This window comes from Callospermophilus lateralis, chromosome 2 (assembly GCF_048772815.1).
Source record: "Callospermophilus lateralis isolate mCalLat2 chromosome 2, mCalLat2.hap1, whole genome shotgun sequence".
Lineage (NCBI taxonomy): Eukaryota > Metazoa > Chordata > Mammalia > Rodentia > Sciuridae > Callospermophilus > Callospermophilus lateralis.
The window spans coordinates 64028823-64051802 of NC_135306.1; the positions used below are offsets into that span (position 1 = coordinate 64028823).

Genomic DNA, 22980 nt, shown 5'->3' on the forward strand with positions numbered 1-22980 from the left:
TGTCTTGTTCCCTAGTATACCCCAAGACCTAGCTCCTTGTCTGCGACGTGGGAGGTACTCCATAGTGTTTGTGGAATAATTGTCTGCTCAGAGCATAATGAGGTAGAGGACATTATGAGCAAAAGCACAGTAGTATAAATTGCCATGAAATGTTTGAGATGTAGTCAGATGTCTCGTTTGGCCGAAGCTTAGGGAGTATTGTGGAGCCATAAATAAAATAGTGTATTAAAGTGCTTTGAAGTTCAATGCTCTATACTATTAAGTCTTGGTATTTTTGTAGAATTGATGTAAACAAGTCTTTTCCCCTGGCTGGGTTGCAACCTCCTCAATGACAGAGATTCACAAATGTAGAGTGGCTAATGTGTAGTAGACACTTAATAAATATTGAATTAAAAATAATGGGTGGATGATGGATGGATGGATAATGAATGGTTGGTCCTGACTGTTAAATAAGATGAAGAACAGACCTTCAACCAATTCTGACTTTGAGTGAGTGACAGGCTACTTCATTGTGCTAATACCAAATGTAGCAAAGTAGTTAATAGAGACCACTGGGAAATACCACATTTTCTGTGGTACCACAGAGTAGAGCATAGAGTATGCACCACAAGTTCCCTGTTGCCCACTGGGTTGTAAACAGCAAGAGCAATGCCTCCCTTGTGATAAACACAAAGACATACTACAGAAATACCTCCAGAGGAAAATAAGTGATGGGTGTATTCAGCAACTACAACAACAACAAGCTAACATTTGTACACTAAATTGGGGCAGGGGGAGTTAGCCGCATTTTCCCAGTGTCTCTGTGACCTCTTATTATTCTATTAGTTTCTGGAATAGTATATAAAACACCAAGCTCCATGCTGACAAACACCAATGTTGAAACTATTGCCACAGTTGATCCAAATAGCCTTTTCCCCTGAGTAAAATTATTATTTGGAATACAAGCAGAATTGTGGTTCCCTGAGCTAGCAGAGCATAAATGAGGGTAGTGATTCATAAGGTGACTCTGGTTAGTTTGCAAATGTGCAACTTTTATAGAGGCTGACGCACACAACAGAGGCTTTGCCTTGCCTTTTGAGTTGGTAAGCACTTTCTGGCCTCACTACCTCTTCAGGATGCTGAGGGCTCTGGAGGATGCAGACTTCTGAGGACAAGCCTTAACCTGACAGAATGCTGATTTACCAGAAATAAACCCTTCAAATCAGATCACACCCCTGTCAGTAGCTTTTTGAGCGGGAAGATGGTAATTCTGCCTCTTCACATGTTCCTTTAAGTACTTGAACTCTTGTTCCATTGGATTAAGATTTTGGGGGCTGGGTCATCCAGGGTCTTAATTCTATCCTGGAAAGGTTGGGGGAAAGAGGTACTGGTCTAAAAATACTACTCCCTGAACTTTTAAACCTTCAACTCTTTTTGATAATGTGTCTTCTCTTTCTTAATCCCAAACCTGATTTCTTTTATTTAAAAAAATCCATTTATTCTTTGATATCAGCAGTCTAAGTTCCAAAAGAGCAGATATGGGTATAGAGCTGAGCATGGATAGCATTGTACAGAGAAGGAAGTTCAGAGAGTCCATGTAATGATGCCAGTGTGATTGCGCATAATGAGGTGTCTGCCGAGTGGGTCCCAGACACTGAGATCCTCTCTGATAGACTCTGAAAGTGACAAGCCCCAAGTTCTTCTGCGACATAGTACCAATTAGCTGATCTAAATGGGCACATATTCAAGTTTGAGGTCACATACAGTTCTCAAAGGCGAGACTGCCCCTACAAATGGAGCTCTAAACCTCATAATCTGGATCACAATAGGCAACAGTGGGGGAAGACCCCCCCACATGCTGTGATTGAGACCCCCATTTTCCTATTTTGTGGTCTTGGGAGAGCACTTCTTTTTGATTTTGATGAAGACCAAGTTTATTCACACTATCCGGGAAATGTGTGGGGTCAGTTAGACTCTAAAGTTAAAAAGTTAAAAGGATATAGGATCTTGCGCTGATGCTGGGATCAGCAGAGCTCCATCCTCATTACATTGATTGAGCATTGGCAGAGCCACCCAACTGACTCACTGTGGCTCCCTGCAGCAGGGCTGGGGGAGGGGCAGTGGGTTACTGACAGTCTTGTGCCATTCCCGGTCAGCTGACCAAATATTCTGTTACCTGACTTTCATCCTCTGTGACTAAAAAGCATGCACACAGAAACCTTTGAATAGATGCAAACAGTACAAGATTGATTAATTATACAGTGGCCAGACAGGGAACTGGCAGGGCAGGGCAGCTCTTAGGAGACAGACCGTGAACACCAGCCTTGAGCGAGTGAATATGAGCTCCCGAGATGGCGGTTAGGCATATTAGCCAAGGAACCTGTTCCACCACAAACACAAAAGCTGTGTATATCCAAGAAGGGGAGAACCATTCCCTGAAAGCCACCCAGAGAAAAACAAACAAGCCCCTAAAATATGCTTCCTGTCAGCCTTCAATATTTAAAAAATGTGTGCTTCCTTTGGGGTGAGTCTCATGCTTCTTTTCCCTTGATTTCAGCTCCCATTTTCTCCAGCAATCATTCAAGCCGAAGTGGAACAGCTGCTGGGGCCGGGCCACCCCCACATCCTGTCAGTCACCCTTCTCCAGGACATAATGTACAGGGGAGCCCCCACAACCCCTCCTCCCAGTTACCTCCACTCACAGCTGTGGATGCAGGAGCTGAGAGGTAAGGCCATCTGTCTCTCTCTCGTAATAGGTGTCGTCGCCAAACTTTTCTCCGCGGAGAAGAGCTTTGACAGTTGCTGAATTTTATTAATAATCCGTTGGTGGGTTGAGTTATCCAAAGGTGACATTTTAAAAGTAGCATACACAAAGCACAGAGACCAAATATCTCATTATCTGTTATATTTTTCCATTAGAAAACAGTATTGGCAAAAGCTGCTAAAGTGTCAGGTGCTGGAAAGCTGCATCAGAATGTCCTTGTCTTTTCCACTTTTCCATAGTTTATTTTAGGGACTCAATTTTAAGGTAATATATGCACAGGCTGAGGTGTTTTCCAGATGTAAGATGGTACCCCAGATAGATAGTAGTGTAAGCGTGTGTGTTGGCTTTCAATTACTTTGGTAAAATATCTGAGATAATGAACCTATAAGGAGGAAAGGTTTGTTTGGGCTCCTGGGTTCAGAGGTTTGAGTTCATGGTTACATGGCCATGTTTCTTTGGTCTGTGGCAGCACATTTCATCATAGTGGAAGAACATGGCAGAGGAGGCCTGTTCCTCTCATTGCAACCAAGACCAAAGAGAGATGGGAAGGGATGGACATCTCAATATCCCCTGAAAGGGCATGTCCCTGTAACCTAACTTCCTTCCACTAGGCCCCACCTTTTAAAGGTTCCATTACCTCCCAGTAGTGCCACAGACTGGTGGCCTATTCTTCAACACATGCCCAATGGGGAACATTCAAGATCCAAAGTGCAGGAGCTTAGGAGCAGAGCATAAAAAGCCATAGACCAGAAGGGAGCTGGCTGTTCACTGGAAACTTTACATTGATGTAACTCGAATAAAGTTTTCTGGGGGAGAATCTATAAACAACTCTTACCTTTATAATATTCTTACTTCTGAATTCTCTACTGGCTCCAGAGATTTTTATGAACCCTTCTCATATTTCTGCTCCTGTGTGCTTTTGAAGATCACAAACCCTAAGAAGAGTCTGTATAGTAAGTAAAGTGATCTAGGCATTGAGGGAAAGCCAAGGCTCTTCCAGATGAATAAATGCAAAATAGCATCCCTGACAATAAGAAGAACATGTACAAGATGTGAGGTAGGAGAGGAGGCACATCAGGGAGGTCTCAGATAGTGAGCCTCTAGGGTGCACATGGCTGACGGAGGCACATCGTGATAATGGTGGGCCGGCTCATGTGGGACCATATTTTGTATGCTATGATAAGGAATTTCCCCCCTTATCCTACTGTAAGCAAAGAACCATTATGGGCTTTTTATTGGAAAGAAACACAATCATATTGACATCATGGGGACAAGATAATGAAGTAATTGAAGTTGGAATAGGGGGAAAAAGGCTGAGGCTGCTACTGGAAACCGTGAGAGCAATATGATAACTTTTAGTAAGGCAAAGAAATAAGGATTTGCTATAGGAAGAAAAACTGCTCATTATTTTACACACACACACACACACACACACACACACACACGAGGAGGGACCAAAATTAATTTCTGAGTTTTACCCCTAGAAATCAAGATGGAAAACTGTACCATTAATACAATATGCAGTAATATGGGGGGAAAGAGGCTGTTGGGTGAAGGGAAGGTGGGGATGATGAATTGACTTTAGAGGGGTTTGAGTTTTAAAATTTGAGTTTTAGGGGGTTGTGAAAGATACATGTACATTTGTCCAATGGACAATTAGAAATATGAATCCAAAAATCAGACTTATTTTAATAGTTCTGTGGGTGTGTACCATGCTCTAGCTTTCCTATCAGGCTCAGTAAGCAAAGCTCAAGTGATTATCATCCATTAAGTTCACAGACACTGTTCAGAGACACACCTTTCCAGTTATCTGGTATATTCCTGTAAGTTGAGATGAACTTATTTCTTCTAACATTTTATACAGTTTCCAATTGGGTTTAAAATTCTGTATGCTGTGGGCTTTTTGTCACCTCATTTCTTTCTGTCTGGCTGAGAATCATACCCCACAAGTTAGTAAAGCCAAAAACAATTGATCAGAACCTTCTCCTCTTCACTGCATCTCTTTATTAATCGTCATAACAACCCCTAACAAAAATATCAAAGGAAAGTAATCATTGGGTTGCCTTCTTGTATAATCCTTTTAAAGAATACATGTAAGAAAAGATTTTAAGCAGTATTGTCTTTAGAAACAACCGAGATAATGCAGTTACCTGATGTTTGCATCCCAGCTCTGACAGTTGCTAATTGACTGTGGGCAAGTTCCTTAGCTGCTCTTCTTGCTTGTTTGTTTTTGACATTTTATTTTATTTCATATCTTTTATGTTTTTAGTTCCTTCTTCAAAATTTTTAAGAATACTATAATGACACCCATATATACTGCATCCATATTCACCCACTATTCATATTTTGCCATTTTGTCTTTCTCTCTCTCTCTCTTTCTCTCACCACCCCATATGTGGGAGACACTATACTTGTTTACTTGCTTATTATTTTTAAACCATTTGAGAGATACTTGCAAATATCATTGAACTCTATCCATAATTACTTCAATAGAGATCTATTTAGAAAAACATTCTCCTCCATAAATCCAATACAACAATCATAATCAGGATATTTTAATACTGATACATTACTGTTATCTAATAAGTAATTAATATTCAGATTTTCCAAATTTTGTGAATAATGTCCTTTATAGCTAGAGGATTTTTTTTTTAATTTTCTTTCCTTTTTATGAGTCAGGGCTCTAAAAAGGATCACACAATGCATTTAATTCTCATTTCTTTATAGTTTCCTTGAATCTAATGGAGTCCCTTAGCTTTATCATCATCATTATCACCATTGTCTTTCAGGACACTGATGTTTTTTGAGGAACTCAAGACATTTGTTTTGTACAGTGCTCCATGGTTTGGGTTTGTTTGATTGTGTCCTCCTGAAACATTTTTGGTAGGGGAATACTGCATAGGTGTTCCTTAGCTTTTTTTTTTTTTTTTTTTTTTTTTTTAGTTTTATCTTTTATTGATTTTATTTTGTTTAAATATATGAGAGTAGTAGAATGCATTACAATTCTTATTACACATATAGAGCACAATTTTTCATATCTCTGTATATAAAGTATGTTTACACCAATTCATGCCTTTATACATGTACTTTTTTTGCATTACAATTCTTATTACAGATATATACCACAATTTTTCATATCTCTGTTTGTATATAAAGTATGTTGACACCCAATTCAAGTCTTCATACATGTACTTTGGATAATGATGCCCATCACATTCCACCATCCTTGCTAATCCCCTGCCCCCTCCTTTTCCCTCCCACCCCTCTTCCCTATCTAGAATTCATCTAATCCTTCCATGCTCTCCCTCCCTATCCCACTATGAGTCAGCCTATTATATCAAAGAAAACATGCAGCATTTGGTTTTTGTGGATTGGCTAACTTCACTTAGCATTATCTTCTCCAATGCCATCCATTTACCTGTAAATGCCATGATTTTATTCATTTTTAAGGCTGAGTAAATTTCTGTTGTGTACATATGCCATATTTTTTTTATCCATTCCTCCACTGAAGGATATCTAGGTTGGCTCCACAGTTTAGCTATTGTGAATTGTGCTTCTATAAACATTGATGTGGCTGTGTCCCTGCAGTATGCTGTTTTTAAGTCCTTTGGGTATGGTCCGAAGAGAGGAATAGCTGGGTCAGATGGTGGTTCCATTCCCAGATTTCCAAGGAATCTCCATACTGCTTTCCAAATTGTCTACACCAATTTACAGTCCCACCAGCAATGTATGAGTGTACCTTTTCCCCCAAATCCTCACCAATACTTATTGTTGTTTGTCTTCATAATAGCTACCATTCTGACTAGAGTGAGATGATATCTTAGAGTAGTTTTGATTTGCATTTCTCTGGTTGCTAGAGATGATGAGCATTTTTTCATGTATTTGTTGATTGTATATCCTCTTCTGAGAAGTTTCTGTTCAGGTCCTTGGCCCATTTTTGATTACATTATTTGTTTTTTTCAGTGGTTAGCTTTTTGAGTTCTTTAAGTACCCTAGAGATTAGTGTTCTTTCTGATGTATGAGGGGTAAAAATTTGCTCCCAAGATGTAGGCTCTCTGTTCACCTCACAGATTATTTCTTTTGCTGAGAAGAAACTTTTTAATTTGATCCCATCCCATTTATTGATTCTAGGTTTTAAATCTTGTGCTATAGGAGTCTTATTAAGGAAGTTGGGGCCTAATCCCACATGATGAAGATTAGGCCTTTCTTTTTCTTCTATTAGACGCAGAGTCTCTGGTTTAATTTCTAGGTCCTTGATCCATTTTAAGTTAAGTTTTGTGCATGGTGGGAGATAGGGGTTTAATTTCATTTTGTTGCATATGGATTTCCAGTTTTCCCAGCACCATTTGTTAAAGATGCTATCTTTTCTCCAGTGCATGTTTTTGGCACATTTGTCTAATATAAAATAATTGTAATTTTGTGGGTTAGTCTTTGTGTTCTCTATTCTGTACCATTGGTCTACCAGCCTATTTTGATGCCAATACCATGTTGTTTTTGTTACTATTACTCTGAGCTTTTTTGAGACCTCATTTGCAACTTACAGGGAATTAGAATTAAATGAACAAAGAAGGTAACACGCCTAGCATGTTATATGGCATGAAGCAGGCATGCAGTGGCTTAGCTGTGGATACTCAGGTAGATGGGACCTCGGCATTATTGAGGGATTCAGGTAGGGAAGCCAGAGGATGCTGTTAAGTGATCCACAGTGGTTGATAATATAAATAATCATGGAATAGAAGATGGAGAAAAGGGATGGGACGGTATTCTGTATGGGATGGTGGACGTTTGTACTTTGGTGGCTTTCCTTGCTGCCCTACTCTTCTGCAGGATGTGTGTCCTGACCCAGTACCAACCCAGCTGAATGTGAGCAAGTGTGAGTGTGGCAGGTTATCTCTTCCAATCAGGTTTGGTGAAGAGGATGACAGTAACAGCCCTGAATTATTCACTGTGTTTTTATTAGTGACCCGGATAAAAACATGAAGAGGAAATGTGCTTACCTTCCGTTTGGGGTTTATATATCTTTGCCTCTGTTTGCCTGGGAAATTCCCCAGTAAAAACTCTAGCAGTTTTCTTAACGGAAATAGGTTTATCACACTTTGGGATTTTTAGTGGGATGCTGGCATCTTTTCCTGCTTTGTGGGCATTGATTCATCATTTACTTAGCTTTAGCTTGTTAATAAAATGGGCTGAGTCACTGTCAGAAGTCAGGAAAGGTCTACCACATCTACCCATCTAGCATCAGGTTCTTTGATCTTTACCATCATAAAATAAAATAAATGCAAGTTCTCTCAACTTGATGAGGTTCCATTTTTATTTTGAAATATTATCTGAATGACACATTTTATCAGTACTGTACCACATCACCCCATGTTGATTTAAACTTATGGGAAGTGTTGTTTTACTATGTCATGTCCAACACACTAGTGGTACTTTGTAACCATGACTTCCCACAAGAGGAACTCTGCAATCTTTGAACATGTTAATTAATTGGGTTTCACAGTTTGTCTGTTAGACCATACCAAAAATATTGATGGAAGTCTCTTTTTGAAATGGAGAAATGTTAGACGCTCTACCAGTGAACTGGGTTTGTGTCACTCATCTTAAATAAGAGAACACTAGCCATTTCCCTGCCTTCTGAAGTCCACAAATGTGTGCTCTGCAGTAGTGACAGAGACTTATGAACCAACCACAGGTTGCCTGCCTAGACACTAAGGGTTAGAGGTGGCAGCCATTTTTTATTGAATGGCTTTTTAATTCTGTTCTTCACTTCCAGTCAAGTCAGCTTTGCTTACTACTTCTGACTTAGTTTGCTTGTTTTACACCTTAATTGAGGCTTTATTTCTGAAGACTTTCCTTGTTCCTGTCCTTGTCTATTTACTACCCTCCCTTTGAATCTCAACTTAGTTCTCAACATTAGAAGCCTCCCTGCCTCTCATAGCCCACAGAGACAGGTCTGGCTGTTGAATTACTTAGTTCATATTATCTGTACCATGGATTTACCATTTATCAGATGTCACCTTGCTATCTGGGCTATTTGCTTTTGGTGGGCAGGAACCTTAAGTGTCCTCATAACCTCCAGAGTGCCTTTATCTGAGTTATGCAATGGCATATCCTGAGGAATATTTACCAAGGGAAAAAGACCATTGAGAGGAATACATAGGAAACAGGAAGTCCTTGTCAATTGCCATTGTCCAGGTGAGAGGTTCCAAAAAAGGAATGGTCTTCTTGATTTATTGTTTGGATGGGCAGTGGCCTTAATTCTTAAAAGTTCCCACCATTTTATGTAAACTCCATATATTGATACACTGCCTAGTTGCTCTAATACATACATTCAGGCGCACATACATGCACATTGCTAAGGATCCTTTATCACCTTCCACTACTGGGGTTCACTTCAGTGCTTTCTTGTGGTCTTGAATACTGGAAGCCTGATACTCTGCATTCTCTGCTGCTTGCTACTTTGCTGTTCTTCCCTCTCCAGGATTTCCTGAGCAATCAAAGGCATTGGTGTGTTCACTCATTCATCTCTTTTCAGTCTCTTTCTTTCTCTCCACATATTCTCCTAGTATATATAAAATAATTATAAGAACCATATAAAATACTAAAGGTTATCATACTCTATTTCAGCATTAGGAGTTCATTTGCTCATTGAGTCTTTCACTTAGCCAGTATTCCAGCAATATGCTGGAAATTGATGATAGAGTGCTGAACAGGACTAATAAAAGTTCTGCCCTCTTGGAGCATTCAGTCTAATGGCAGACCACTTAGGCAGGATATTTGGAGCATTAAGAAAAGATGATATAGGGGGCTGTGAAAGTACACAGAAATCACATGTCATCCAAATGTTGGGAAGGGAGAAACAGAGGAAGAAAAATCTCCCTGAAACTGGACAGTCTGTGGGCAAGAGAGGTGTATCAACACAGGCTGTGTGCAACAGTTAAGAGGGAAGAGCACAAACAAGTGCGGCACTGAGTGTGTGACCGAGAAAGGAAGCAGCCTCATTAGCCATATTCAGGAGTGCAGGCTTTATCTTGAACACAAGAATTTATGTATTGGACCAATAAGAATGTGGAAACTTTGGCATACATGCCAAATGTGCCTGTTGTCCACCCACAAAAATTTCAGAATGCATTCTGTGCCAGCCAGAAGAAATGACAAGGAATAGGAAAAACTGGCTCACTGGATAATCTGTCAGCCAGAGGCTATCCTATCCTTTGTGCCTCTTGGACTGGTGAAGTGGCACTATGGGTTTTACATTTTTCTTTTCTGTACAATTTGAAGAAAGAGTTTTGTCTTTTGTAATTCCAAGTGTGTGTTTTATATGGTCATGACCTATCAGGACTTTGAAGAGTCACTGAGTGTTAAAAGAAAAAAAAATACTGCTTTTTAAAATAGCCTTCATGGTAGAAGCAAAAATGACAGACATTTGGAAATTGGAGCTGTAGCATCAGCAAGAACTTGGCCTCACTTGTCTCTATGATATTAGAGAAGAGTTGACTATGACTCAGAGTCAGCCACATGGCTGTGTGTGTAGTAGCATTTTACTCAGTGAGCATTAAACAAAGGCTCCTTGATGTATATCACAGAAACATAATTCACTTCTAGGGCAACAAATAGTCACAGATAATAAAGTTCGTCAATGTCGACCATTGGAATAGTTGGGAAAATCCATAGTCATAACACAAATATGAGCCATAAACAGCCTTTATTTTCCATCTGACTCCTCATTACCCAATGGTAGAGTCTGTCGCTGTGGAGCTCACCTTGTATTATGAGAACCCTTCTTTCTCTTTGGGCTATAGTACTTTCTATTCAGAAGTCAGACTGTTATCTTTGTTTAATACCTATGAGGGGATCAGTTTCTTTCTAGTAAGGTGACTTCGACAGTCAGTATTAAGAAATAGGGCCCCAAATTCACCTCTCCCAATACACAGTTGCACATAGTCACACCTTTTCCCTCTACACCCTTCTTGAGAACCGCTGAATGTACTAAGAGTTGTTCCTAATGTCAGTGGTGTGAGTGATACTGAGGCAGACAATTCCTAGCCTTGAAAATAGAGATTGAAGAGCTATCTTCAGTTTACTGTTAAAAACCAAAAAAGCAGGGGCTGGGGATATAGCTCAGTTGGTAGAGTGCTTGTCTCACATGCAAGGCCCTGAGTTCAATCCCCAGCCCCCTGTCTCCCCAAAAAAAGTCTGGGAGTCAACTTTGATCCTTCCTTTTCCCAAACAATCACATCTAATTAATTGTAGGTTCCTAAACTACATTTCAAGCCAAATCAATGCCATTCCTTCACCCAAGTTTAAGCCACCATCCCCTCCCATCTCAAGTAAAATAGTTTTCTAATGTGTGTCTCCACATCTCAACTTGTCTGTCCACAGTCTTCCACTCTGACACCACCAACATACAGGGCCTTTGTTCTATACTACAAGAACTTTCCTTTACAATATAAGTTAATCATCTCTTTCCTGACCAGATCCCTCCCCATCATACTTGCAATAAAATCCAAAGTCTTGTTTGTAGCATACGTGGACCTCTGTGGTTTGAACTCAACCAAATTTGCCTACCATTACTACCCTCTTAGTTCACACCAGCCTTCTTAGTGTTCCTAGGAAACACTGACTTATCTCACCTCCAGGCCTTGCTGTTCCTGAAACCTGAAAGGCTCTTTGACCAGAACTTCATGACTTGTGCTTTCACTTCTGGTGTTGGTTCAAGGGTTGCCTTTCAGAGGCTTTTCTGGACTACTCTCTAAAACTTTCCTTCTCTAACTTCACTTTGTTCCTTAGCTTTGCTCTATATTTTTCTTCATTAACATTTCACCCCCTGAAATTACATTTTTTAATTTTTTTACTGACTTGATTTTATTCTACTACACAGGAAGCTCCCATAGGACAGACACTAGTTTGACAACCACCTGTTCGTAACCCTCAGTGCTTCTAAGGGGATCTAAGGAATTCTATGGAATGAATGGATGTGGATAGTAGGGAGGACTACCCCTATGCTTCCTTATTATTCTGGAAAAGGAATCATAACCCTGAGCACATGATTCTCATTCCTCCATCTGTTCTTTCTCCTTCAGATCACTTCCTGGGAAAGCAGAAGCATTGCTGTGAACCTGCATGCCCAATCTACCAAGCAAAAGGCTAGATTGGTGGTACCAATATATTTTTACATCAGATCATTTTCCATGTAATCATATTTTGAAAAAAACATTGGTTCTTCGGTGTATTTGTATTTGATGTATTGATTCTAGCTTAATTATAATCACACATCAAAAAAAAAAAACAGCTAATTAGGATGTCTATAAAAGGAGCTATTTTGTAAGTGCCAGAGAAGTCAACCTCTGAAAAGCCAAATCAGCCATCTTTATTTTGTTCCCACATTCCAAAAACTGTACCTCATGTAAGCCCAAGACAATGTTTTTTTAGTCCCCTTAGATTTTTGGTCAGGAAAGTGAGTCATGACGGTAAGAAGGAAGGATTGAGGTAAAATGGAATTCCTTGTCTTGCAACCTCTACAGTAATGCATTAGCATGAAACAACCATGGTATGTGGTAGTGTCACTAAGCCATAGTATTATTCAAGCATATCAGTGTGTGTTTCTTTTCTCCAGCAAGTCATATGGAGCTAAGTGAAAGCCCAACAGCCATTCTCACTCAAATCAAGACATCACATATTCCAAAATGCCTTCTCTCTGAGGTAAAACAGGCTATTCTAAGAAAAACCACTGCTTTTTTAACAGTATGACCTAGAAATCATGGTCTTTTTCCAGGGACGTTCAGGAGACTTAGTTGCTAATAGATTATCTCTTTGTAACTGAAGGACTATCTATTTATTAGTGGTGAGGAGACTGTCAAGTGAGCAGAAACTAAGAGGTACAGTTATTTCAATAAGTCTTTTTTGCTTCTTTTTCTGAGAAAAAAAAAATCTTTGATTGCTTTCTATTTAGTTTTAAGATAAAAAAAATGTTCACTGATTTAGTCATTTTTCTCTTCAGAGTAAATGATTAGGACCATTTCACCTCTCAGAAGCACAAACTGTGGTCTCTGGACAAACATGATGACGTCAAAGGGGACATTTGCACCAACTGAGCAAATGTTTCATGTGCTTGGACACGAATTGGTACCAAGTCTGAAGCCAGTCTGTGTCGGTATCAAGCTGAGAACTGGCAGAGCACAATCTATAGTAATTCTTCAGTGGCAATTGTTGTAGTCAGCTTTTTTTCATTGCTGTGACTAAAGGACCCAACCAAAACAACGGTAGAGGAGGAAGAGTTTATTTGGGGGCTCATGGTTTCAGAGGTCTCAGTCCATAGCTCCATTCTTTAGGACTAAAGATGAGGCTGAACATAGAGCGGATGAGTGTGGTGGAGGGAAGCAGTTTACATGATGAACAGAAAGCAGACAAATAGATCTCCAGTTGCCAAATATAATTGTGTACCCCAAAGCCACTCCCCAATGACCATCCTCCTCCAGGCATACCCTACTCACCTTCAGTAACCACTCAATTAATCCCACCAGGTGATTGATTCACTGATTCATTCCATTAAAGCTCTCATAACCCAGTTATTTCTCTTCTAAATCTTACATTGTCTCACACTTGAGCTTATGAGGGACAACTCACATCCAAACTATAATATTCTGCCTCTGGCCTTCAAAAGCTCACAATCATCTAATAATGCAAAATACAGTTAGTTTATTAACAAGAGGCCTTCTAGTCTCAACAGTTTCGAGATTGCTCAAATGCAATGAACATTTATTAAATACTTATTTTCCCAGATTACTGAATAAGGTTCTGGAAACACAAGATGGTAGTAAACATCCAGGGATTTATACTCTTTCCATCTGTAAGAGTCAAGAACCCTTCTCTGATTGTGGAGTCTTTTAATATATGCTATTTCCTCTAGTTCATTTCTCCAGTCAAATGTTGAGTCTTGTCTTCAGGACAGGTGCAGAAAATTTCCTTTGTTGTTGCTACAATAGTAACTTGACATCTGACAATGAAAAAATGAACACATGTAAACAGCACATGTCATTGCTGCCAAGGCACTACCCAGTTAGTTTCTCTTAAAATTTACAGATTATATTGACTTTTGAAGCCTTATTTGGCAGTGACTTCCAAAGACACCTAACCATACTTGGCAGAAGTACTGTGTTTGAAGTTGGTTCTTAGAATTCTTCTGGTGTCTTCAAGAGACCTGTGTTTACTTTTTGAAAACACAAAAAGGCACGGTATAGTCCATTTTTGTATACCTATGCCTCCTGTTCTCATGTTTAGCCAGAAATAACACTTAGATTTTTCTCAGTTCTCATCTGGCATTCCCATTACACTCTTTTATGAATGTTTCTCTCTCATCCAATGCATTCTGTTGCAAAACAGATTGAACGTTAGTTATGTCTGACACCATCCTGAACAAGAGAGAGAGTCTTCCATTTGCCACAGGGCCATGAATTACTCCCCTTGATTTGGCCTACTTACAGTGGCCCAAGTGATGATATCATTGCAGAACTTTTTTTTTAATAGTAGAATTTATTTTATATCAAATGTCTAAGACCTCTCTGGATAAACTTTCTTCTGGTTGGTGGTTTTTGAAAAACAAAAATTTGGCAGAACCCAACTTTTCTTTTCTCTCTCCCCATCACATCAGATCTGAAACAAACAGTGGAATCACAGCCAGTTCTGTAGTCAAGATATTCCAGAAAACTTCAGCTCTCGTTCCTACACAATACTCTAATGTTCTCCTCTCCTTCCTTTTCATTGCCACAGGGGATGGGGGTGAGGGGAATAGCAATATCCTGGGTCCTAATAGAGCATTTACTAGGGAAAAAAATACTTCTGTGCCTTGGGCATTGATGACTTTGTTTTCCTGACATACAGACTGCTTCCTATGCCCAAATGTGGTAACTTTTCTCCAAAGCACTCTGTCCTTTCATTTCAACACTCACTCATTGTGATTAATACTGGAGTCTCCTTTAAAAATTCTTGATGATCATCTTGATGATCACCTGCAGCCACCTTTACAGTCCTTATTTAATCCTGCTCAGTGGAGGCTCAGGTGGTCATTTGTGAGTCTTGGTTTTATCTAATCTGATGAATTATACGAAGCATCTCATAAGGAGACAGAAACACTAAGCTATTCCAGAGGACAGATTCGGCTCTTTGCCTGTTTCGGGACTGAGTCCTCAGACGGACATACAGCTCTTGGCCAGCTTTGGTCTTGCCCAGATGGACAGTGTTGCAATTACCCACACTTCCCAGCGGCCGTTTCTTCATTACTAAAAGCTGGTCTTGATTGTCTCTGAAGCCGAATTCAATTTGCAGTTCCCCCAGTAACGTGCTGTGATTCATTTGGGGACAAATCTGGATTGAACTGAGTCCAAGTGTCTCTTTTGTGAGACAGAAGGGAAGTATAAGTAGATACTATAGTCACCCAGATGAGTCAGCCAGGAATTCATGAAGTGATTTATAAATCGTTATAAAGACCACTAAAGTCTACTAAAATGGAGCGCTGTCTGGCTGTACAAAGTGGGGTATTATCATTGGGGGGTTTATTTAGATGTTAAATCAGATGTGAAATCCTTAAAACTGTGCTTTTCTTTTTAAGTTTTGAAAAGGATTCTTTTCCCCCCTCTGCAGTCGGCCAACTGCTAAAGCCATTTTTCATTGATTAGTTTTCACAGATGAATTTTAAAACCACCACAGATGATACCCTGCAATTCTTTGGGGAAATAAAAAAATCCCTCCCCAAATTCATCGTAGGCCAGTTTGTATCCATTATTTCTCCTCTCTGGCAGCAAATCAATATATTTTTGTGTGTGAATACAAAGAAACAAGCTGTTCTAATGCATTCTCCCTTCTTTGGGAGGTCTATAGCCCTGGTGGCATAAAGAAGTGGGGAAAAGCTATCCCAAACTCAGGCCAACCAACATTTAATCTAATTGATCATGTAAACATATAAGTTCCTTCTTTTCAAAGGGATGACCCCCTCAGCAGTGCTAAAACATATCCCACATTGCTGGCTAGAGCTGCTTGTGGGTACAGCACAGATGAAGAAGACATTATTCAGGACATGTACCTGACTTGCACTGCAATCTGTTAGTAAATTTTGTTTAAAGAAATAAACTTGTAAATTGACGTAGAAATATTTTGAACTTTCAGGTAGGGAAAAAGCCTGACTTAAAAGGAGTTATCTGGTTAGTAAGAACAAAGGGATATGCCTAGCTCGTGCATGAAAGACCCCAGTTCAGGACTCAACAAGTTCACCAAAGCAAACTGGCAGCACTTGCATTGACAGATTTATTTTAAAAGGAAGTAGGTTGCTGTTATATCTTTATACCATCCCATAATAAGATTTAAATTACCAGATGCCTTGGGAGTCCTATTCCAGTGTTCTCTCACCCCACCCCTCTGGCTTGCTTTGCGTTCCACTGGAAAGGTCTTTCTTACCTTCCTGGGGTAAAGTGGTATTTGGAGAACTAGCTTTGCGACTTTGGGCAACTCACTTCACCTCTCTGGATCTCTTTTATTTTTATGCATAAAAGTCTGTACTCCAGTCCCCTTCCAGCTGGAGTATTCCATGACTGTACGTGTTTGTGAGCTCTGTACACATCATCGAAAAATCTAGTACCAAGAAGTTAGACCCTTGCCTGAGAACCAGACTCCCTGTGAGCCTCAAATTACAAAATTAGAAAGAAGAGCAAAGGTTTTACATTCTGGGCACCTTGGTTCCTGCGTCTGAATAGTCTTGGGAGAAAAAGAATCCTAAGAATTTTTTTTAAATTTTAAGAACTTTATAGATGTTCTAATACAGAACATCTACACCATAGATGCACTGTCAAGTACTGCACAGGTTAATATCAGGGATCCCCTAAATGTGCATTCAATTTAGATCAGTTGTTCCATAAACTTGTATTTGATCACCCAAAAGTTGTCAGACATTCATTGTCTTATGTACTTTGATATCCCTGACTTCCCAATTCCAAGTCTTCATAATCCACCCTACCCCTTAACTCACATTATTTATTTTCTTTATTACACACATTTCCTCAAGTCCAATACATAGTTAACGTACTTAAATGTGTTCATTGCTCTGTCTCTGAAATATAAGTGCCACAATGGTGGGCATATGTGTTCTTGGTTGCTATATCCTTAGTGCCAAGAGCCATGCTCAGTACTTATCTCTTGAATGAATCAATAAATATTATCTCACACTTTACGATCCCCAGTGAGAGTTGGGATATCTTTATATTTACACTTGAAATTGAGGCTAGAAGGAGTAAAGGGATTTACTCAAGATTGCCTAGCTAGTAAGTGATAGAGCCACGATCCAAGCCAGGTGGACCTGACTTCTGGGCCCTTCTGTCATTGGCACTTCTTCTGCTTGTGAACCTTAGTGGTATATTCATCTCAGCTGGGACTTACTGTTCTGTGAAATAGTCTGGAATTAAGCTCTGCATTTCAAGGAAGGATAACCACTTTGATTGTGGCCCCACCCCACTGCAAAATTGGGGAGCTGGATAGCAGAAGGGGGCACAGGGAAAGCAGGGGAGCAAGGCATAGTAGGGAGTATAGCCAAGTAATTCTCCAAAGCATTCAGCCATTTTTTGAGATGCACAGATAAAAATATTTGTAGAAACCTTTCAAATACTTCTACCCAAGAGGTTTTTTTTTTTAAGAGCATTTCAAACCTGCTTCCCTACCATCACCAACCCCCCCATTCCCTGCCCTACCACTGCCACCCGCCTTTCTTCTTGGCAAACCATTGCTCCTGCTAAGGTTATAAACTCCCCCACCAAGTGAGTGGAAATGGTTGAGTCAGTTCTCTGGTTTGCTTTTGTGTGATCTGTTTCTGGTAAGCAGTGATGTTTTCCTCTAGTCTGTTATGCCTCTGTACACAGCAATCATGTATTTTAGGGACCTGTAAAAGGCTCAAGAAGAGAATAATAAACTCTGTGGAAGGAAATCTTTGAAATGTCCACTGCAGATCCACAGCTGGTGGACAGGACTGGACTTAGAAATGACTTCAGAAGGTCTTTCTCCTGCTCTTGGACACTCTGTATCTCAGAATGAATTAGAGTGATGTCACCTTGGCCTGATGTCATTGGGGAAGAAGATATTCCATAGAGGAAAAACTGGAAATAATTCAGTCGATCCTTGTATTAAATTTTTAAATTTATTTTGGCATCAAAAATTAATTCAACCTTCTTTTCATTAAAAAACAAGCCCTCCCTTAACTATTTGAAGGAGAATATTCAGAGCATAAGAATTTGGGTATGTGTTGGAAAGTCGGTACAGACAGTTAGAAAATGGGGTTCTGAGGCCCCACCGCCTTGAACCACAGTGACAAAAGTTACCATTTAGTGAGCTTCTGCATGTTTGTTGTTTGCTTTTGCATTAAATGGCCTAAAACTACCCAGTGTCTTAAGTTCTTTTGGCTTTTGAAGTCACTTTTCTGACCGCTCTCTTGCTAAGAGTTGTCTGTGATTCTTTTTAGATGCTCTCAGGGGCCTCGCCTCTAGCAATAGGACTGGGTTTCACCTGCTTTCTTATTGTATCTCCTACCTCACATTTTAATTTACTGTTTCTGCTTTAACATGAGCAAGTAAACAAGTGACCAAGTTTATGAAAATTAAATTAATAGGTCATGAGAGTTTTTCAGTAAAATACCACATAGCGTTTTAGGCATTAACAAAATTGATTTTATCTGCTGTGCTTCAAATCTGTCCTATTTATATGCACTCTCTTTTGATGCTGGACTTATTAGTGAAGAAGTCACATTCATACTTCCTGGTTCCTAACAAAATTGTCTGAAAAACAGCGATTACTTCTTGTCACACTTCATTTCTCTGTAGATGTAGAAGTTAAAATTTGTGTACTTGATTTTTTTTCCAAACCAAAGCCTCCTTTATGTGTACATTTATTTCACTGAGAATACCTTATGTTAAAATTTCATTAATACGTTATGCGGGGCTACACTATATCTTGAAATTATGTTAACTTTGTATCATATAATCTCATTTGTTTGAAAAACAGGAAAATCCAGTCTGAATTGCAAAAGGCAACGTGTAGAATCAGTGGAAGACATAATATTTTATTTCCCAGTTCTCTGCCATAGCAGTGTTAAAATCTTATTGTGTACCTAACCACATTTTCCCCTGTACTCAGTGTTGTCATTTGGTTGAGTAACATTTGGTCAATAAGACAGAATGGCCAGTTTTGGGAACCTATATGAATGAATAGGAAAGAATAATTTGTAATAAGTATGTAATTATATAAAATCATAAACACACACACACATATATAATCTACATGTAAATATGGAACCTACATTGTAAATGATTCCTAAAATGTTGAGATGGATTCTATTCTTTTGGTTGGCTAAGTATTTCTGCTTTTTATAGCTACTAATCCTAATTTACCCTTTGTCCATAGAATTCCCCAAGTCCTGAAAGTATAATATTTTATAGATTTTTATATTGTGAGAATCTTTGCCTCCTTTCTCTTCTTTGTTCATATTTTCTACTCTGTTAAACAAACCCATGTTTGTGAGTCAGTCTTATTGTGCTATGGGTGTGGGGGGTTGTGAAACAAAACTGTTCTCCTGCATCAGACAGATGATGGCAGGTCGTGTTTCCCAAAGCCTGCTGACGTGCCTGTCCACACATCTGTCTGCTCCATCAGTCCTCAACATGAAGAGAGTAGCAGAAGAAAAGGCAAAAAAAAAAAAAAAAAAAAAACCCTCTGTGCTTTGCTGCTTTTATTCTAAAATGAGGAAACAGAACTAGAAAGCCAATCAGAGGCTCTTTCTCCCTTTCCCAAAAAAAAACAAAATTGAGACATCAAAGATGACAATTTGATAGTGACATAGGTTGTCTTGCAATTCAAATCATCCCCCTCTCCATCTCTGGGGACTTTGAAGGACCAGGAGATTCCAGGATTGAGTAGTAATGTAGACTCCCTCTGCCCCTAAAGTCTTGATTCCACAGTCTTCCTTCCTCTCCCATAACTGCAGATCGACGTGTGAACATACTCAGGACTTGTTCCCCCAAAAAATAGCCTCCATATAAGAAATCCGGGCCTGTGCAGTTTGCTGGATGTTCTCAGGCAGTGTCAGAATTGTTTGCTGTCTTTTTTCTCTCAGGACCATTCCACACATCTTTTCAGGGTAATTCCAATTAAGATGACATGCCTAGAAAAACTGATATTTACACAGCTCAGGATACTCGGTGACTATTCTCTTTTGGCAGAGTGAAAACCTAAATGATGGATTAGCAGGCTTCCCACCTCAGCTGGTTTACTTGAGCCTCCCCTGACTCCTTTGTTCCCGAGGTTAATGAGTCCACATCTCTGCTTTTGGTTTCTACATTGCTCTCTTTAACATAGACTCATCACATCTCTCAGGGGAAAAGCAAAAAGAACCTGGCATTTTGTCCCATGCTTTCTTACTGCTGCAATACAAATGTCTTATTAGATATTCTGGTTCAGAAGGTTCAAGTTACTTTATATACTTGTTCATCTCCCTTTTTATCATCTGTGGCACTACACAAAAGCCCAACCAAGTGGATTTATTTGTTCCTGTGAAATAAGTGATATAAACAGATGGTGACTTATATGTGTTAGTGAAAAAACAAAGCCTGTACAAAAAAGAGATGATTAAAAGTTTTCAGCTTAATGGACTTGTTTTTTTATTATTATTATTATTATTATTATTATTATTATTATTATTTGGAGATGGAGACTAAACAACTCATTGCTAGTATAGTTTTTCCCAAAATAATTTTTCGGCTGTATTTCACTGCATTAACAGACCCTCTCCTTTCTTCCCCATGCTTGTGCCAGTCCTCTACCAAATTGGCAAGTTGATCATTTCAGTTTTCTATGGACATTGCCCAACTTTAACTTTATTTTCACAAGTGTACCTTCCCTTCAACGTTAGGAAAAAATACACTGTCTTTTTAAACCTAATGAGTCAGATCTTGCCAATTGTCCCTTAAAATTGAAAGATCAATCTGTACTCATCCATTTTTTTAAATCCCTGCTTATGTGAAGACTTCACCTCATTTAAACACCATTACAACTCCTCCCCAAAGCCAATATTCTTGTGATTGGCACATGTTACTACAAAAGATGTCCTACTTGGTGTTTTTGCTACAACCTCAGGAATGATTTTGCCAAGCAAAGAACTCATGTGTACCTCTTGAGTTCTGGGTTTCAAATCATACTTGACCTTTGAGGTTTAAGTTAATTTATTTTTGGCAAAAGAAAATGTATTGTTTAAAGAGAATAGGATTAGAGAGGGTCATAATAAGGACTTGTAACACTTCTTGGACCTCAGATATGTCTTACAAAACAAAATGTTTATGAGCTAAGTGTAAATGATTCAGAAACATCAGGATCAAATTTCCCCCAAAGATCCCTAAAATGCAAGAGGATTTAAAAATTAGCAGAAAGAGGGCCTGGCAAAAGATGTGCTTTGCATTTCACCAAACCCAGGGTATTTGAAACGCAGCTTAAGAAGCTTGACAAACCTAAACTGTGACTAGGTTTTTCTTTGTTGGTATCTTTTATTCCCTCAATATCTCAATTAAGAACTCAGTGGCTAAAGGGGAGAGAGAGGAGTCCTGAAGGTTGGTTTAAAGGGCTGGTTGTTACACTTGTGCAGGGCCAGAGCCCTGGCTTTGGCAGGTTTGTCTGCCTTTGCTATTTTGTGTCCTTCATGTTGCCCTTTATAATTGTTTTCTCAGGTTTGTACCTTCTGCTCCATCTCCTCACCACATCAGCCCCCGGAGAGTTCCGGCTCCTTCCTCAATACTGCAGAGAACACAGCCTCCCCACACCCAGCAACCATCGGGTGCACACCTGAAGTCCTATCAGCCAGAGACGAACTCTTCTTTTCAACCAAATGGTATCCACGTCCATGGTAAGCGGGAGCAGCAATCCCCTGAGTACTGGGAAGTGCTGCCGTGCTCTTGCTTTTAATCAAGTGTCTTAGTTACCAGTTACGGGTTTCAGATATTGTTATACATCAGACTTAGGCTTTTAGAATTTTCCTCTAAAATTTCACACTTAATAGGCGTGAGATCTTATATTATTTTCCTGGCTTCGACCCTAAGATGACATAACTTATGACACCCTACACTGGTCAGCCCAGGGCAAACTGGAATAGGACGCTGTTGCCTGGACCCAGCGCTCAAGTACAGACCCAGGCAACTGCGTCCTAAATAATAAACAGCCCGTGTGAAAGAAGACCCTGGGAGTCGTGGTGCCACGCCTGCCTTCTCTGCTGGGTCTTTGTCCTCAGCCCCATTAAAGCCAGATCCTCTCATCCTTCAAGCCCAGATGAAATGAAACCTCCTCCCTGAAGCCTTTCCTTGTCCCACAGCTGATTTGATTTCTTCTGGTTCTGAACTGATGGCAGCTCATCTGCATCTGTCTACTAGAACTTCTCTTCACTCTTTGTTGTAATTCATTTATCTATGAGTAAAATCCTGAGGGCAGAATTTCCTGACCGTTGTCATATCTCTTGGGGAGACACACAGATAAAGAGAAGACACGGGTAGGTGTTAGGTACATGAAGGAAGAAAAGGAGTAAGGATTTAGGAAATCACAGTGTTTTCGAGTGGGCTGATCTCAATGAGGAGCATGCATGGAGAAAGAAGTCTGGCTTAATTTTTTTTTTTTAATTTAAACCCATTTTGTCAATGCAGGCACATATTCTAGTGAACTTGCTTAGAATGATGAAATGCTCCATTGTATAGCCTGAGACTATCAGTATCTGTTACTTCTTGGAGCAGTCAGACCTTCGATGTAAGCAGAAAGGACACTGGCTATTTCCTGAATTGGGCTTCATTTTCATTATTTCTTGAAATTAATGGATCCCAAAACCAACCTAAATCAGTGTTCAGACTGAGTTTGAAAGACTGATTTCCCAAGATGGCAGAAGCAAGCCAAATTGTAGAGCTAAACTTGGATAAGCACCCCATAGTAGAGGCCTGGAGCAGTAAAGAGGAGGCAATGTAAAGACGGTGGCCACCTGTAGGAAGAAAAATCATTGAAAAGCCAGGTCCTTGGGCTCTGGTGCAGAGTTCCATCCATCTCTCCCTTTCCCCAGTTCTCCAGTGTAGCCCCACAAATCCATAGTTGCCCAGTACAACTTGAACTTTCACCATTCCTCAGGCCCATGGTAGTTTTTAACCTTTTTTCTAAACATTTCTTTTCAAGCTTTAGTCGTATAC

General features: G+C 39.7%; 1 protein-coding gene across 1 annotated transcript in view; it reads left to right on the forward strand.

Annotated features, from left to right (window-relative positions):
• Glis3 (GLIS family zinc finger 3) overlaps positions 1 to 22980 on the forward strand; it is a 421197-nt gene that overhangs the window by 375399 nt on the left and 22818 nt on the right. The window contains exons 7-8 of the mRNA XM_076843439.2: positions 2537 to 2705; positions 21490 to 21665. Coding sequence (XP_076699554.1) covers positions 2537 to 2705; positions 21490 to 21665 — 345 coding nt within the window. The remainder of the gene's footprint in view (positions 1 to 2536; positions 2706 to 21489; positions 21666 to 22980) is intronic.